The sequence below is a fragment of the Erpetoichthys calabaricus genome, chromosome 1 (genome assembly GCF_900747795.2).
Source record: "Erpetoichthys calabaricus chromosome 1, fErpCal1.3, whole genome shotgun sequence".
NCBI classification, from domain to species: domain Eukaryota; kingdom Metazoa; phylum Chordata; class Cladistia; order Polypteriformes; family Polypteridae; genus Erpetoichthys; species Erpetoichthys calabaricus.
In genome coordinates, this window is record NC_041394.2 from 245433791 (window position 1) to 245453321 (window position 19531).

Genomic DNA, 19531 nt, shown 5'->3' on the forward strand with positions numbered 1-19531 from the left:
TTCATGTGGCTCTGTATAAAAGGGAAAAATAAATTATGGTAAGTTTTTGTTTTGACAGGCCATTTTACATACTGTATGTTATCTAAAAACAGCTGCATTAAAAGCTTTGAAACTACACTTAAAAATAAAAAAATCCATTAAAAAGTAATACTTAATTTTTACTGCCTTCATTCTTATTTAGCCATGTCAGCATTACAAAAAACAGAAAGGCTGCACACTTAGAAAAGGAAATTTCTGTATTGCAAGCATTGCCGGAAGCACAAAGATACATGAAGTTATTACAGATGTGTGCTTGCTGTGGAATTAACTTTGAGATCCTTGGCTACCAGCATGGCAGTGACTGGATGCATGCTGGCTCTGCAGTTGATGAAGGTGTTCGTGGTCTGCTCACGGTACTTTTCAAAGTTATACAACTCTCTGAAATACCAAAAGGAAAAAAAAGGTTAGAACTTTGAATAATTTGTCTCTGCTCTATAATGTACATTGTGTTCTGTACAATGTCCAGGAACTTTACTAGACCCCCAATTTAATTAACAGCACTGGAACATTACTTTGAATTTCATTCTTCAACTTCCAAAAAGTAACCAAAAGTAATAGAAACCAAAGGCTCATACCGGATTAAATCATGCAGTAGTGCAGTAAAACTGACCGGTGTCTTCAGATTAGTTTCACTCATGCTTATAGCTAATATCTGCCTTTTTTGATTTAGACTCATTATACTTTATTCATTTTAGGTCATTCATTGTATTTCAACTGATAAAATTTGAAGAAAAGCTAGAAAAACTTAGGTGTTCTAAAACTTTTGACAGGTAGTGTATATATACTGTATATACAAAAAAGATGTTAAGTCAAAAAAGTAGCTCTCGATTATGTAGTACTAAGGTGTTGTACTGTGTTAGCCATTATGAATGTAGTGAGAAGTCAAGCAAACTGATGACACCTTTTATTGGCTAACTAAAAGCTTTCAAGGCAACTCAGGACCCTTCTTAAGGCAAGATGTATGCAGCAAAAAGAGTTCTTACCACACTTCCTCTGTTACAGATATAAAAAGGTGCTTCCTCAAATATCTGTAGCAACAGCCAGCCACATGCACAGCAGCCCAACAGCACAAGTCTAATTTGGCATTAGGGTGATGTAGGATTACCTGAACAGTGGACGGGTAAACTTCATCCTTCCTTGCTCAGTTGCCATTTGGAAAGCCAGAGTGACAGCATCTTCCCATTTGGCACGAATGCAAACACGAAGCCACCTGTTGGAATTGCACAAGGATGTCAGCAACTGAAGTACTTGCAGGGGAGTGGTTCACACTTTTGAAAGAATTGCAATTATTTTGATTTTCTTTCCCACATTCAATGTAATAAAATGCATTACATCAAATCACCCTTTTTAATCTTTGGATATGTTTGTGCCTGAGAGAACAAATAGGAATATGTGAATAAGAACGTACTGGATGCAAAAGGCAAAAGATCTTTGAAAAAAATATTAAGATTGGAAGGATCTAAACATTTATTAAAATTAAATAAGAATTAAGACAATTTGTATCTTGTTACCAAAAAACATTCTCTTTGACAGAATTTAAACTATTACTACTGTTGTTCAGTCACTTTAAATTACTTAGTGTTTAAATTACACAATTTGTATCCCTGCAGCCTACCCCAGTTAAAATGCAAAAGCAGAATCTGTGGAGCAGAGTCGCCTATATACTTAGTCCACTGAAAAAATGAAACTATTGGAAGCTAGTTAAAGTTACAGGTGATGGATACCATTACCAGTGTGCACAAAGTTTTGTATTGCCCAAAGAGAGATCTCATTTAAGACTGCAGGTACAGTGTTTTCCTATCTACTAATCTGAATAACAATTTTATTGTATCATTGGATTATAGATTTTGTTCAAGAGTACATAATTATTTCTTATTGTGGGTTTAGCCATGTTGAATTTCCATCTAAACTCTTTTCTGAGAAATATGCTGGATCAAAATGGGTGTAGTGTGGTTGCCAAACAATTAGGGAGATGTGTTCCTTACTTTCACCCTCCTTAAATATTTTTTTAAACTCCAAAACACCATTATTTGTGAGATGTGCAGTTGCAAAATTTTGCATTAATTTCACAAAACTGTATACAGTTAAGTCCATAAATATTTGGACAGAGACAACTTTTTTCTAATTTTGGTTCTGTACATTACCACAATGAATTTTAAATGAAACAACTCAGATGCAGTTGAAGTGCAGACTTTCAGCTTTAATTCAGTGGGGTGAACAAAACGATTGCATAAAAATGTGAGGCAACTAAAGCATTTTTTAACACAATCCCTTCATTTCAGGGGCTCAAAAGTAATTGGACAATTGACTCAAAGGCTATTTCATGGGCAGGTGTGGGCAAGTCCGTCGTTATGTCATTATCAATTAAGCAGATAAAAGGCCTGGAGTTGATTTGAGGTGTGGTGCTTGCATGTTGAAGATTTTGTTGTGAACAGACAGCATGTGGTCATAGGAGCTCTCCATGCAGGTGAAAGAAGCCCTCCGTAAGCTGCAAAAACAGAAAAAACCCATCCAAGAAATTGCTACAATATTACGAGTGGCAAAACCTACAGTTTGGTACATCCTGAGAAAGAAAGCAAGCACTGGTGAACTCAGCAACGCAAAAAGACCTGAACATCCACGGAAGACAACAGTGGTGGATGATCGCAGAATCATTTCCATGGTGAAGAGAAACCCCTTCACAACAGCCAACCAAGTGAACAACACTCTCCAGGGGGTAGACGTATCGATATCCAAGTCTACCATAAAGAGAAGACTGCATGAAAGTAAATACAGAGGGTGCACTGCAAGGTGCAAGCCACTCATAAGCCTCAAGAATAGAAAGGCTAGATTAGACTTTGCTAAAGAACATCTAAAAAAGGCAGCACAGTTCTGGAAAAACATTCTTTGGACAGATGAAACCAAGATCAACCTCTACCAGAATGATGGCAAGAAAAAAGTATGGAGAAGGAGTGGAACAGCTCATTTTCCAAAGCATACCACATCATCTGTAAAACACGGTGGAGGCAGTGTGATGGCTTGGGTATGCATGGCTGCCAGTGGGACTGGGACACTAGTGTCTATTGATGTGACACAGGACAGAAGCAGCCGAATGAATTCTGAGGTGTTCAGAGACATACTGTCTGCTCAAATCCAGCTAAATGTAGTCAAATTGATTGGGCGGCGTTTCATGATACAGATGGACAATGACCCAAAACATTCAGCCAAAGCAACCCAGGAGTTTATTAAAGCAAAGAAGTGGAAAATTCTTGAATGGCCAAGTCAGTCACCTGATCTTAACCTAATTGAGCATGCATTTCACTTGTTGAAGACTAAACTTCAGACAGAAAGGCCCACAAACAAACAGCAACTGAAAGCCGCTGCAGTAAAGGCCTGGCAGAGCATTAAAAAGGAGGAAACTCAGCATCTGGTGATGTCCATGAGTTCAAGACTTCAGGCTGTCATTGCCAGCAAAGGGTTTTCAACCAAGTCTTAGAAATGAACATTTTATTTCTAGTTATTTAATTTGTCCAATTACTTTTGAGCCCCTGAAATGAAGGGATTGTGTTAAAAAAATGCTTTAGTTGCCTCACATTTTTATGCAATCGTTTTGTTCACCCCACTGAATTAAAGCTGAAAGTCTGCACTTCAACTGCATCTGAGTTGTTTCATTTAAAATTCATTGTGGTAATGTACAGAACCAAAATTAGAAAAAAAAGTTGTCTCTGTCCAAGTATTTATGGACCTAACTGTACATTAGGTAACTCTGCTGTTTCACTCACCAGTGCCTATTATTTTGTGATGTTATATTATACATAACCAATGGAGCAAAATTTGAGCTGCTGGGCAATTACAATGGCAGTCTGCTCTATGTTGGTCAAACACAAAGTAAGGAATTTCATTGCACAATATACATGTGATAATTCTTAAATTAATGCATGACAATACATTTTTCATCAAAGCCAAACCTTATATTTTTGGAAAGCAAACACTATCATACACCTACATATTGTTACCATGTGCAATAAAATGGAGCCATGATGAAACGGAAAGAAATGCAATTTTTTTAGCTCATGCCAAATCGCCGTTCAGAACATGGTAGAAATAGAACAATTGAAGATGGTGTTAGTAACTTTTATTGTTTCTTGACTGTAGATATTTATTCAAGTCCATTTTAAGATTAGGCACTTTTTCGGTTTTGATGCCAGTACAGTGTCATGATTTGCAGCAATTTTAAACATTAATGAATTCTGCTACGCTTGCCGCCTTCTGTAATAATAAAAAGACCTGCAGCGAGGTCTGTAAACGCCAATCACCACAACCCTCCTACTGAAGATGTTTTCTGTGGTCCATGGATTCAATTATTCTACAAACTATCCAGTTTATTAATGTGGGGTTAAACATCTATTCGTGAAACCAAACTAAACCTGGAAATGCAAAGAAGTAGTGCAGCCAATCAGCAAAGAATAACAGTAACTATGTAATCTAATCATAGAGAAAAGGAACAAATTGTTAACATACAAGAGCACAGAAACTTAGTTATCAGAGAAGTATTGTAGATGGTGAATTGAACACTAGCATTTAAGCCAGCAATGGGAAAATGGTCAACATTTAAAAAGCACAAAAAGTTGCTCTCTTAACTTATAACCCATTATACAAATGTACTTGGGTAACACCAGGTACTCTGTCTATTTATTATTATTTTACATTGATTGATTGATTTCCCTTTTTACAGTATTATACTGTACATTTTGGACTTTCTCCAGGCAACACTCATTATTTTCTCACAGAGTAATAAAGAAGAGAAACACTGATAAGGTCTCTTTTTCTCACATTTGGGGAAGGAGGTCCTAGGTAGATACAAAACTAGTTTACTGTACCAAAACAATCCACCCATCCATTTTCCAACCCGCTGAATCCGAACACAGGGTCACGGGGGTCTGCTGGAGCCAATCCCAGCCAACACAGGGCACAAGGCAGGGAACCAATCCCGGGCAGGGTGCCAACCCACCGCAGGACACACACAAACACACCCACACACCAAGCACACACTAGGGCCAATTTAGAATCACCAATCCACCTAACCTGCATGTCTTTGGACTGTGGGAGGAAACCGGAGGAAACCCACGCAGACATGGGGAGAACATGCAAACTCCACGCAGGGTGGACCCGGGAAGCGAACCCAGGTCTCCTAACTGCGAGGCAGCAGTGCTGCCACTGTGCCGCCCGTACCAAAACAATATTATCTTAAAAGTTACAAGAAGCGTTACTACACCCTGGAATTTAAGACCTTGCAAATGTTGAATCCTAGTAACTATGGAGCACAGTAGCTGCTGACCTGTTCAGCTCTGGGACCTAGGAGGGTGAAAAGTTATGAAGGGCAGCAATTAAAAACGTATGCACCCTACAACACTATCTGATAAAAGACAATAGTTAGAGCACATCTATCAACTTTTGGTTGGAGGTCTCCTACAAATGTCGAATGGAGGATTCATATACTGAAAGATTCTTTAATACAAGACAAGACTAAAATTATTATTTGCATCATATGATAGATTTGTGTTATTGTTGTAGTTATTTTGTCAACATTGTGGTTTAAAAGTGGCGTTTCAAAGTGCATTTCCCAATACTAAACCTGGTTACACCAGTGGACCCAATGCTCATTGCTAGACACAAATTTCATTTTAGTGTTCAGTTTAAAAATTGCAGGTCAATAAAAACTAAATAATGAATTGTGTGCTTTTTTTTTTAGAAAAGGAATTGCAGAAACGTGCAAAAATGTCTGTAAAAGACTCACTGAGTCCCTTTTTCTCCAGCCTTGCAGAGTTATGTTCTGAACCATTTATAAAATGTTTCCAACTCACTTTGTAGATATGTCCATCTTTTCAAGGAGCAGGAGCAGGCTATTTACTTTGGCAGCACTAGGAATGTAAACTTAAGATAAAGTACTACTGTACACAGTACATTATGAAGGTGGAAAATTCACACAACGCCCTAGATATTCATTAGATAGCTATGCCAGTGCACATTCTCTTTTTCTTGTGTTAATCGACTGCGGTGACCAGACAGTAGCTCTTTTCACAGATAAAGCTAAAGTTATTTGACCAATGTAGCCTGTTGTTTTACCTTCTTTGGTAGGTTTGAATGTTTTCATCAAGACAGTTGTCAGTCCCATTATAGACGTCTTTATGAAAGCAAGAGTTTTTAAATTCATCAAGTTCCACTAACCACACTGCTGTGACATTGATTACGTACTTGCTCTAATTATTTTCATTGTTATATCTGAAGTACTCCAAGCAGATACAATAGTACAGTAATCCCTCACCTATCGCGGGGGTTACGTTCCAGAGCCCCCCGCGATAGGTGAAAATCCGCGAAGTAGCAACCTATATTTATTTTATTATTTATACATATTTTAAGGCTTTATAAACCCTTCCCACACTCTTATAAACCTTTCTCACTCTCTTGTTAACCTTTCCCACACTCTTATAAACACTTCCTATGCTCTTAAACACTTTCTACATTCTTAAACACCGCAGACCAACACTGCACACAGCGATCAGACGTCGATGTGTCTGCACTCGCTTTGTGAAGGGGGGCAGCTGAACTCACGCTGAGCAGAAATGGACTTTGTGCTGCTTCTGCCAAAATGCCTGCTTGTCGCTCTGCGCATTCGGAAGGAGGAGTGTGTGTGTGGTTTTGTGAGGGCTGAACGCACGTTCGCTCAAACCCCCCTCCCCGGAGGCGCAGTTCGCATTGTCAAGGGGGTGGGGAGCTGAATGAACGCTAAGGAGAAGTGGACTTTGTGCTGCTTGTCGCTCTGCCTGTTAATAATTTAAAAGCCTGTACATCACCAATTTTCCTGTCTCACTGTCTTGTCTTGCGTGAAGTTAAAATGTTTTATAATAGTGAGATGTTACTCATATCCTTAGCCCGACATCCACATATCATATGTGTTAACAAAGTGTGTTTTATAAGTTTACATGTGTTTAAAGCATGTGGGATGGGTATTTTAAGGCTTAAACTATAAAAATGTTTATTTATATGGTCTTTCTATATCGCGGATTTTCTCCTGTTGCTGATGGGTCTGGAACATAACTTCCGCGATAGGCGGGCAATCACTTGTATTTAAAAACCCGCGAAGTCGTGAATCCGCGAAAAGTGAACCGCGAAGTAGCGAGGGATTACTGTACAACCAATTTAGCTATTTAATGAACGGGGGATGCAGTCAGCAGCATTGTTCCTCTAAGGACCAGGTTTGCGTGAACACAAATTTCAGTTACATTGAGTACTATTTATTCTGCAATATAATTTATCGATTCATCTTAATACATAATTCGCCAGTCTCCTCACTCACTCACTCACGTCTGTCCAAAGCCATATGCGCAGTCACCTTCTGTGCATGTCCGAAGCCGAATGCGCAGTCGCCTTCTGCGCAGCTGCCCGAAAAAACCTTACGAAACCAACATCGCGGCAGGTGGCGGATTTACGGCTGCGAAAATTCAAAGAGAAAGGCGACTTTGATTAAAGCTCTAGAGGCCTGAAAGGCGATTTCGACTACAGCTCAAGGCCTAATTATGCATTCATTCAATACACCTATATCAGGTTTGTGGTGCTTATACTTATTATATATTATACTATTCCACTCGTGCCCGTTTCATCTTACGTTGTCGAAATGGGCTCTTTGTCTAGTATTTAATAATCTGAAATATGCATGAATTACAATATATAACATACTTTGAAATATGTTTATTAAAGTTTTTTGATGAATGGTTTATTATATTGAATGCTGCTCATGACTGGAAGTAAAAAAGTCATCCAAACTTAATTTAAAATTGCTACAAATCGCAATTCTTTATTTCCAGCACAGTTAAAACGCAGAGTCAAATAGTATTTTCCATTGGTAAATTTATGATCAAATGCACCTAATCTACCACAGCTTTAAAAAGTTACCTCTCAAAAATTAAAAAATTAAAGAAGAAATTGAGAAAAAAAGAAAAAAAACCAACATGTTCCTCCACCAACCAAAAGTTTTTAGCAATCTTCAAACAAAAACTAACAACGGGCAGCAAAAATAAGTATATGTTAAGGCTTACCATAAACAGAGTACAATAAGGGGGGCTGAGGTGATCTCCAGGGGCCTCATGTATAACGCAGTGCGTAGAACTCACACTATAACATGGCGTAAGCACAAAAGCGGGATTGTGCGTACGCACAGAAAAATCCAGATGCAGGAATCTGTACGTACGCAAAATTTCACGTTCTTCCACTACATAAATCCCGATCAGCGTGAAAAGTAACGCACGTGCACGCGCCTTCTGTCCCGCCCCAACTCCTCCCAGAATTTCGCCTCTTTGAATATGCAAATCAATATAAATAGCCTTCTGAGAAAAGACAATGGGAAAAGCACAGGGGAAAATATAAGAATTTCAACGAATACCAAGTGGAGGCAAAGGAAAAACCTACTATTTGTTGGTTTAAACAGTGGTATAATCAACAAAAGAAAGTTGATCGAGTGACAGAGTGTCGGAGAAACTCGAAAGATCCAAGTTCACAAAGTCGCACAGTGCCCGAAAAAAAAGAAATCACATATCAAAGTCACCGTGAAAAGGCGACTCGTAGCCCACCGTCTGAGTGTCATATGAAAGCTTGTTAGGGTACAGACAAAAAAAATTGGCACACAGTGGGAAAAAAGCACGAAATGTCAACTTTAATCTCGAAATTTCCACTTTAATCACGTAGTTTATTTTGCCATTAAAGTAGAACATCATAAACTTCATCTTAAAATCGTTTATTTTACTAGTTTCTCAAGTAGCACGTTAAATGCTTTGTTTTGTATTTGATCTTCTATGTGCTCTGTGTGTGTGTGAATCACTACGTGCTTCCGTTCTTTCTCTTTCTCCGACAGGACACAGAATCCATTACATTCGAGATATTACAGCTCTCTGAATAATTAAAATACTGAGATGTATACGTGATATCATTTTCATGATGATAGCAATGAAAGCATGTTATTAAACGTGGGAACATGGTGGCACAGTGATTGTTCATATCTCACGCAAGAGGCTTGCTGCGCCATGTGCGACCTTCGATGAAATAATTTATTACAGAAGTACTGTCTCTTTCAAACGTACTTTTCTTTCTCCAAATACCCAATCGCCACACAATCAGCTCTGTAATAGACGTTAAGCCATCTGTAAGCTTAGAACGCCGATTCTTCAAAACTTTTAAGGAACACTGAAATATCTTCGTAGTACATGTTTAATTATTCTATCCGTCTATCCTTCCAGTGTCGCGTCAGCACCAGCAATAACACAGCGCAAGGCAGGAGCTATCCGTGAACCAGCTATACGCTGCGGCACCGTGTCCTCACCTGTTTAATTATTAACAATGCAGATTATTTAAATGAAGTTAAAGTTTTATCTGTATGCTATAAGCAACATATTTTGCTGCATTTCATCTTAAAAATGATATTGTCATCATACGCGCTTTATAAAGTAGCGCAGGTTGTGCAATATTATAACTATAGTGTAAATTAACAGTGAGGTAATTGTACTTATAAGTACAAACAGTTCTACAAGGAGCACCTGATGGACTGATTGAGTGCGTTTATAGTTCTTGGGATGAAACTGTTTCTGAAACGCGAGGTCCGTACAGGAAAGGCTTTGACGCTTTTTGCCGTGGTTGAGGTAGTGTGTACTTGAAACTGTATACCGATAATTCTCTTTCCGATCAGCTGCTGCTGTGATTCACACTCAGATACAGTGATATAAATACTCCGAGTGGTGCAGTGAGAGTAATATGGAAAAAGATGATCCGCAGTGGCAACCCTTAACGGGAGCAGCTGAAAGAAGAAGAAGAAGGTGCAGTGAGAGTAACACGCTAAAGCAGTTATGGTATTTGGAATACTATGGCTATGCCCTGGACCATTATTTTGCTACAGGTTAATTACAATCAGATGCATTACACTAATAAACAATATGCAGTTAGTTTCAGTGTATTTATAAAGCCGCGTCAGGAATGTGGAGCTAAGAAAGAAAGGGTGACCACACAGGAACAGTAGCACTGCTTTGACGCTGGGTGCCGCCAGTCTGCAAAACCGAGCAGAGAAATTGCGTACGCCAAGGTATGAGGTACCATGGAAATGTGTGTGGCTTTATGCCAAGTTTAGGTTTTATACATCGCGATTTGAGTGTGGAAACATTCGTACGCAACATTTCTGTGTGTACGCACCGTTTATACATGAGGCCCCAGGTCACAATCTACAGAGTATGCTTTGCACAGCAGGGTGTATTTGTATTTGCAACTTTTATAGAAAATGGCTTTTCCTGCTATTCTGTCTTCAGGACAGTCATACTATGCATAACATTGTGACCAAAAACAGCTTAATTTTGGAATATTCTAATTGTTACACATTTTGTGTACTTGATGGTGGACTTAATTTATCCAAAACTGCCATCTCTGGGGGTGTCATAGATTTCTTGCTGTTAGATCAGAAGTTAGGAAGTTATTCTTCAAACGTTGATTATTGGGCATATGACAAATTAATTGGGTAATTTTGATGTAAGTTTTAAAAGGACTTCCCTATGGGTTTTAGACTAGCAGCAATTGTTTTATTTAAGAAACAATGGGAACAGATTTTGGTTTCCATGCATTTTAATTTTTTTTCCCCCAGTTAGTCTAAGCATTCTTTTTTAAATTCAGTTTAGTTTTCATTTTTCACTCAGCTTTTAGTTTTGTTATTGTTACATTTAACAAATGCATTTTAGTTACAGTTTTTGCTTAATAACCTTGTAGAAGGGAGCCATTTGCAGCGTGACAGAGAAAGAATTAGCTACAGCTTTTTAGGTGAATTGTGTAGAAAGAAAACTAATTCTAATTGACAAAAACAAAAAAGAAATCTAAACACTTCCACAACACCTTTTATTGGCAAACTAACCAGTCAATAGAATACACAACTTACACACTGAAAGAAACCACAGCTTTTTTAAGTTATTCAGTAATCAAAGTTTTAAATCTGTTTTTGGAAAACAACGTAGCTGTAGACTTGCCTGAATCGTATCTCTGAATTTTTGACTGCATTCAAGTCATACACTTCCTGCATTCTCTTCACATGTGACAGTGGAATTGGATTCTAAAAGAAAAAGAAAAGCCAAAAGTTAAAATGTAAACTGCATTCTGCGTTACCTTCTTATGCCACATAGAGCTTCTCTTACAGGTTTAAATTGTTTTGATAGTAGCCAGTATAAAGTAGTTTAAAAATTCTGACTTTTCGGTGTACAAATTAAGAGTAAACTGTAATGTAAAAACTCCCTTCTGTATAATTTCCTTTTCTTTTTTAATTAGTTCTTATTAGAATACTGTATACATGAACAATTCAAATCTATGGACAATGAAAACTGCACATTTTCTTTCCGTTTAACTAGAAGTCTTACAATAATTTGCTAGCTACAGTCTGCAGGGATTTTTTTCCCCATCATTATAACATATCTATCATGGCCAGCATCATCCCACAACATTACTTGGTAGGTAAAATTACATTGCAACTCTGATTATAGTTAATAAACTTGTGAATTCCGCAAAGGGCACAAATACTTGAGGAGAAAAATAGTTTAATGTAAAGTGGTATGTTATTTATAAATACAACGTGGAAAAACACAGTGTTACGGAAAAGGAGGTTTAGGGCAATATGCAGAAGCAATTATATATGCAAATAAAATTTTAGGTTATTTTGTAAAAACTGTAAAATATTAATCAATAGACATTATTCTTGGACTATGGAATGTCCTAGTGCAACTGCACCTGGATTGCTGTGTGCAATTCTGGTCGTCACACTACATAAAACCCAGAGTAGTGCAGAAGAGAGCAACCAAGTGGAGCATCAGGACTAAAGGGGCATATCCTGCTGCGAGAGGATAACAAAGTTAAACCTGTTTAATCTTGAGCAGAGAAGGCTATGTGGGGTCTAACTGATGAATTGAATCAGCAGAATTCTTTTAATAAATTGTGATTCATGGACGCAAGGCCACTGGTGGAAATTATTGGGAGGAAGTTTAACATGGTAGCTAGAAAGCATTTCTTTACTGTAGGAATGAGGAACAAACTACTGGGTCATGTACAGGGAGCAAAACACTTGACAGCTTAAGAAAAAAAAAAAAAAATCAACCTGATTGTTTGAGTTGTTAATTTATTACAAAATACACATAAAGAAATGAACAGGAGAACTAACATATTGCACAATACAGTTTATTGTTCAATAAAAGTTCATTTTTATGTACATTCTCTGACTCAGACTCAATTCACACTTTAAAACAAGTAATTATTTTTCCCAACTTCCTTATTTAAATAAATATCTTTTCTTGGCATTAAAATATTTCTTTGTATAATGTCTAGCTTCCCTTACCATAACATTACATTTTTTTTAAGCCTGCCGAATCCTGAACAGTGTTGCTGGGGGCCGGAGGCTATCCCAGCAAGCACAGGGTACACAGCAGGAACAACAACTAGACAGGGTGCCATTCTGTCCCTAGATGAACATACACACACCCCACACACACACACACACACACATACACTGAGGTCAATTGAATGATCCAACTAACCTGCAGGTCTTTGAACTATGGAAACTAGAGGACCTGGGATGTCAACCCTGGTTTCCTTAGGTGGGGGGCAGTAGTTCTACCACCGTGCCACATTGTGTCTAGCTTCCTTCACGTTTCTTTTTTATTATTATTTTCATCATATGCTTTAACCCTATTTCAATACTGATGTTCTTTCGTTGGATAACATCTTGAATGTATTTTCTATGTGTTTGTTGATTCACTTCTAAACTGTGTATTTTCTAAGTTTTATTTTGATTTTGTTTCATACAGTATGTTCTCTGTACTTTTTATTTTATATGACTATTATTTTTTGTATGTACTTTTTGACCTTGATTAAATTTAGTATATATGTTGTCTCAATCCATTATCCACTACATCCATTAAACAGTGTCATCTCCAGACAGAGAAGCAGTTTCAGCGACAGACTGCTGTCACTGTCCTGCTCCACTGACAGATTGAGAAGATCATTCCTCCCCCAAACTATGCGACTCTTCAATTCCACCAGAGGGGGTAAACGTTGAACATTATTCAAGTTATTGTCTGTTTTTTACCTGCATTTTTTATTACTCTTTAATTTAATATTTTTTGCTGCTGGAGTATGTGAATTTCCCCCTGGGATTAATAAAGTATCTATCTATCTCTATCAATACATATGTGTTAATTATTCCCTGATAATTTTTGCATTTTTCACTTGTACTTACCTTAGAAAGTTTGTTGTACATCATTTGTTCAACTGATTTAATTTTTTTGTGTACTTTTCCAAAAAAGTACCTGGTTTGAATACTGAGGCAACTTAGCTAATACCTAACCAAATAAGTTTGATGAACTAAACATTCTCCCATTGTCTGTCAAATTGTTATGTTTTTATATTGTTTATGTTTTTTTTAATATAAATGCTTCAGGTATGGACCTTGCACAAATTTTCTTGTTCTCTCTTAACACCATGCACTTCACTGTTGGCTCTTTCATTGCCCAGCTTTTCCAGTTACTCTTTGTATTCCCAAACACTTGACAAGAACTCTTCAGCTGAAGTTATAGAGTAGGCCCCATCTCATTTCTCATCCAATTCAACCTAACTCACTTAAACTAAATGGCATGTCCATTTCAGAAGCATCAGTTCCAGCAGGGAACAAACAAGCACCAGCTGGCGCAAAAATAACCAAAAGGAAACCCATGGACAAAAAAATTAATTTATTACAATGCTTATCTCCTCACCAAACATGCTAGTATTAATTAAAAGTCAGAACGGATTGTGTAATGTTGGAATACTTTATTATTGATTAAGTTGGAAAAAATATTTATAAAACAAATCATACTTGTAAGGCAATGTCAGATGAACAATGTCTTTATTTCCAATTATAATAACTTTCTTAAAATCCATCTTTGTGGTAAAATACCAACTTAAAAACAAAACACCACACAAATATATTGCATTTAAAAACCAGCAAGAAATTATGTTTGCTTACCTCCTGCAGTAACAGAGCAAGAAATTCTATCTTCTGATGAGAAGACATTTTCTCCATATCAGCAGGACTAAATGAGCTTAGGTCACATTCTTTAGCCTTAAGATAAAAAAGAAGAAATAATAATGACTCTACTTAATTCCTGTTGGGTTAACACTGTTGCCTCTCAGGTCCAGGTTCCTAAATCTGAATCTCAGCCTGGGCACAAAAAGTGTGGATTGTGCATTTTATCCAAGTGCCAGCATATGTATGGGTTTTTCTCTGGGTATTGTTTTTTTCTCTCATATCCAAAAATGTAGGAGTACAGTTAATTGGCAGCTCTAAACTGGACTGGTGCATGTGTGTGTGAAAATACTTTTACTACAAGAACACACATTCCAATAGCTCCCACATTTAATACAATTTATTCTTTGAAGTCAGTTGGCTTTACAAATGTAAATATAGAGTTGTAACAGATAAAAACTAAACTACATGTGCATGACTGTTTAAAACTGCAAAAATTGTAAATATGTACATACAGTGCTTTTGTACAATTAAGTTGCAGACTTTGGTTAAAATCGTTTAACTTTGTTTTTTTCCCACTCATCAAGCAACACTTAATATTCCAGAAAGACACAGCAAAAACAGGATATTAGACATTTTTACAAATTTATTAAAAAAAAAATTGACATATTGTAGTGACATAGGTTTTCAGACCATTTCCTAAGAAACTTGAAATCTTACTCAGGTACATTATATTCTGTTGATCATTGTTGAGATGTTTCTACACCTTATTTAGATTCCACCAGTGAGTCAATTGACTGTGCATGATTTAAAAAGGCACACATCTGTTTATATAAGGTCCCATACATCATAGTATGTATCAAAGCAAAAACCAAACCATGGGGTCGAAGGAATTGCCTGCAGAGCTTAGAGTCAGGATTGTATCCAGGCACAGATCTGGGGAAGGTTCAAAAGAGCATGCTGGTCTCCATAAGTGGGAGATGTTTGGAACAACCATGATTATTACTTGAATTGGCTGCCTGGCCAAAGTGAGCAATTGGGGGCCTTGGCATGACAGGTGACCGAGAACCCGATGGTCACTCTGGCAGAGCTCCAGAGAACCTGTGTGGAGATGGGAAAAACTTAACTGCAACACTCCATTGATCTGGACTTTATGTCAGAGTGGCTAGATGGAAGCCTCACCTCATTAAAAAAAAAAAAACCATGAAAACCTGTATGACGTTCGCAAAAAGGCACCTGAATGACTCTCAAGTGTGTTACAAACAAGACTCTCTGGTCTGATGAAAACAAATTGAACGGTATGGTCTCAGTTATAAGCATAATTAAGGAGGAAAGCAGGCAGCGCTCATTGCCTGTGCAGTACCATCCCATTGGTGAAGCATGGTGGTGGTAGCATCATGGTTTGGGGTTGTTTCTCAGTGGTAGGGACTGGAAGACTAATGAGGTCTAAGAGAAAGCTGAATAGTGCAAAGTACATATATATCCTTAAAGAAAATCTGCTCCAGAGTACTCTGAGCCTCAAAATGAGCTGGAGAGATCTGAAAGTAGTTGTCCATCAATGGTCTCCATCTAGCCTGACAAAGAATAAGCAGAGATGAATAGCAGAAATCTCCATGCTGTAATGGCTGCCAAAGGTGCTTCAATTAAGTACTGAGTAAAGGGTCTGAATGCTTGTGTCAATGTGATATTTTAGTTTACTTTTTTAATAAATTTGAAAAAATATTTTAAATCCTGTTTTTACTTTATTGTTCTGGGGTATTGGATGTTGCTTGATGAGGGGAAAAATTAAAATTTAAATGATTTTGGAAGAAAGCTGCATCATAAAAAAATATTAACAAAGTGAAGGGGTCTGAATGCTTTCTGAATGCACTGTAAAATCGATTGGGCTTACTGAACACTTTTGGCAAAACAACATAATTCATGTAAGGAAAATTACTTTAAAAAAGACACACGTCTAGTTGAACGCCAACACTACTAGCCACATTTCGATTAATGACCTAAAATGGAAATGGAAACACATGAATTTAGAAAAAACTCTCAAAATACAACTGAGGTATTTTGTGTGCCTTGTAATTGTGCTGTGAAAAATGCTGTGTCTCGTCCACCTCGGGTAAAGTGATGTATTACCTCATTAGTTTGGAGCAATATGGCCTGACATACCTCATACATAAACCTGTGAAAAGTGGTTCTGCTCACACCAAAACTCTAGGCAACAACTCTATATGTACTCTGCACATGTAGCCAGTTTATAAAGCGTAATCACTATGTGCTTCTCGGTCAGGACTGGCCCCCTTATGTATGCTGTGGCAGTGGACACAAGAAGGCATATTGTGCATCACATTTTTTTTATCCTCAGTAAAATCTCTGTGGAGGATTTCAAAGAAATCTCTAATACGTGGCCAATGCCAAGTACAAGGAATTCGCCTTCCCTTTATTGTATTCTCTCACTCTCGTTACCTACGATTAAAAACAAACATGGAGATTGTAGAGGCAATTGAAATAGCAGAACCAACATCCATTATATCAGATGCCATTTTTCATTTCAGGTGATGAAACAAACTTTATTCATATAAAAAATCACTCATTGGAAACATTTGTGTTTTGTCAACTTTCAGAGGTGTGACTTCTATTTTGTGCATAGCTGCAATGGAAACATGGTTATTGAGAGATGCAAATTGTTCCTTGCTGCTTAGACCATCTGAGATAAATTTGATTACCATTTTCCTCCAAAGAAAACCAACTCTCTTTTTGAACACCAAGGTCTTCATCTCCACAGCAGATAGCAGGTAAAACACTTACAATTTTTAAAAATTACAGTCAACATACTAATTAAAGTCATTTTGAATTTTGGGTTAAGGGTGGAAGTAGCAGGTGGTTGTGAAACTTAAAATGGGACAATTCTAAACTTACCTTAATCCACCTCTGGCAAAGTTCAATGCAAGCATCGGCCAGTGTGGTGTCATATCTGCAATAAACGGATTATATTTCTGTTAACAGTGTAAAGCCAACAAAACCATCTGCTTTTAAAAAGTAAACCACAGTGACCGATTGTTGGTGTTAATTAGTGCTTCTACTTAAAAGTTTACATTGATTAGCTATTCCAGTTTGAACAGATGATGATTGTGTTTAGAGTCCATTTCAAATGTAAGTGCATTGTGAAATTCTACGAATATATTAGTACTCAGAGATTAGCACTGCAGTTTCATGAATCCAGTGTCCTAGGTTTGATCGATGTGCTTGGTCATTGTCTGTGTAGATTTTGCATGTTCTTCACGAGTGTAAATTTGTCAGTTTCCTTCCCACGTCCCTTAAGATGTGTATTGTGTGGGTGTGTGGCATGTGAGTGGCCCTTGCAATGAACTGGTGCTTCAACCAGGGATAGCTCTTTCTTTGTGGCTGATACTGCTAGGATAGACTTTTGATCTAGAATTGCAATAACTGGATTATGTTATATAATGTTATGTGATATTAACACTTGTGGAGTCAATCATTTTATCTCGGGGCACTAATTCAATCTTCACATATAAATATTGTTTGAAAAGGTAGGTACACATAGTATGACTTCCAGGGAAAAGAGGGAGATTTGGGAGATTTTTTTCGGTTTTATTGAATAATAAAATTATCAATTGTTTTGATTGTTGTGGGAATACAAAACTGTTATCCGTATCTATTTAAAGATATAAATTCTAAAGAACAATTAAAAAAAAAAAAAAACCTGCTTACTGTGGTTTTACTGGTGGCATGCCGGGAGTGTGCATCCATCCATTCCAGTCCACTTTATTAAGAATGTCGACCTAAAAACATAAGCCCAAAACTCAAACCAATTCAGAAAATAATGTATAAAACAGTTAACATTTCAGATCAAACTAATGTGTTTTAGTCATTATTAAGCCATGCAGATGATCCAAATATATACAGTAATGCTTGTATGCTCGTTTTACTTACTAAATCTTGATGATACTTCTAAGTACAACAAATGGAAAATCCTAAATGTTACAACTTGAAATTTTCTGACTGTACTAATTAGTTAAACCTTAAATTGTTTTAATACGTAATATTTTAGCTGGAGATTTAGCCCTCAAAAATAATATGCTAAATATATGTCTGTGTGGAGTTTGCATGGTCTGCCTGTGTCTGTATGGGCTGTTCTTCAGGTGCAGGGCTTCACAGCACAAAAATGTGTGGCTTACTTAATCCTGTGTATTTGGGTGTTTGGCTGTGAGAATGAGTAGGCCCTTTAATGGACTACCACATGACTGTTACAATAGGCTCTAGGCTCCAGTAGCGATTAACTGGGAGAAGTGCGATTTATATAAAAAGTGCTGCTCAATTATGTTTAACTAAAAGACTTTTTTCAGCTGAATTAAAACTAAGAACCCCCATCAACTGAAACTCAAAAAGGCAGAAGTATGTCATAAAACTGTCCAACGATTTTATCTACAATGTTGTAAACACTAAATGGAAGAAAACTAGGTCCAGTAAATTAGGATAATCGCACTATAATTATCACATAAAATTATCAAAGAACTTGCACATAAAAACTATTGCACAGTGTGCCAGCTCTTTTAATTTAAAAATAGAGAACACGGTTACAGTAAATGTTTTACAATGTTTGACAAGCAGGGCTGGGAAAGTTATATTGAGGATATAACTAACTGGGGGAAAAACAGAACTGTATTTGATTATGTTGTTGAACTGGGTGCAAGTCAATTGGCTACCTAGGGAGAAGTTTATTATGGACAAAATCCAACTTTATATTTAATTTGCTCTTGTTAAGTAGGGTTTAGCTAAGCTTTAATCATGTATATGTAATTTTATTATGAACAGAAACCTAGTATGTGACAACAGAATATTAGTGTGTCCTTATTTACGACTACAAATGTAATATATAGTCATATTTATTTAATCACTATGGTGTGGGTTCTTTCTCCTGCATTTTTCCAGTCTAAAGACACTATAAAGTCAGCAGTCTGCTCAGTTTTACTTTTGCTCTTTATTTGTTCCACGAGATCTTTGAGAAATACTTATCTCTTCGGCAAGAAAAGCATTGTGGTGTTATGGGTCCACAGCTCTTTCAGCAAAAGCCAGTTTGTTTTTAAATAAATAATCACCGCGCTCGCGGCTTAGCAAGGGGGCGTGGTAACTGTAGCGAGCCGCAGGGCGATCTGCGGTGTGGGCATTTCTCACCTAAGTGCACAGGTGAGGGACTGCCCACATCCGTGATCGTTCCTGTGGCTAATGGGCTGCAGCTGCCATGTCCTCTCCGCATATATAGAGAAGCACGAGCCGGTTAGGGAAAAAAAAGAAAAGAAGGAAAGAGAGAACGGGAGGTAGTAGGAGAAGACAGGAAGCAGGTGGAGAGAGCCGGTGTGAGGAAGAAGAACGAGCGAGGGAGAAAGCAGGCAGCTGGGAGGAGAGCCCATGAGGGGAGTGTTTGGCCGACAC

The 19531-nt window shown here is 37.4% G+C and overlaps 1 protein-coding gene across 1 annotated transcript in view; it reads right to left on the bottom strand.

Moving 5' to 3' along the window:
• Positions 1-222: 222 nt before the first annotated feature.
• The window catches only part of lta4h (leukotriene A4 hydrolase), a 72604-nt gene continuing 53295 nt past the window's right edge, over positions 223-19531 (bottom strand). The window contains exons 14-19 of the mRNA XM_028813565.2: positions 17810-17880; positions 16997-17051; positions 14087-14182; positions 11070-11152; positions 1145-1249; positions 223-417 (exon numbers count right to left, since the gene is read on the bottom strand). Of these exons, the coding sequence (XP_028669398.1) occupies positions 279-417; positions 1145-1249; positions 11070-11152; positions 14087-14182; positions 16997-17051; positions 17810-17880 (549 nt within the window). The 3' untranslated portion in view covers positions 223-278. The remainder of the gene's footprint in view (positions 418-1144; positions 1250-11069; positions 11153-14086; positions 14183-16996; positions 17052-17809; positions 17881-19531) is intronic.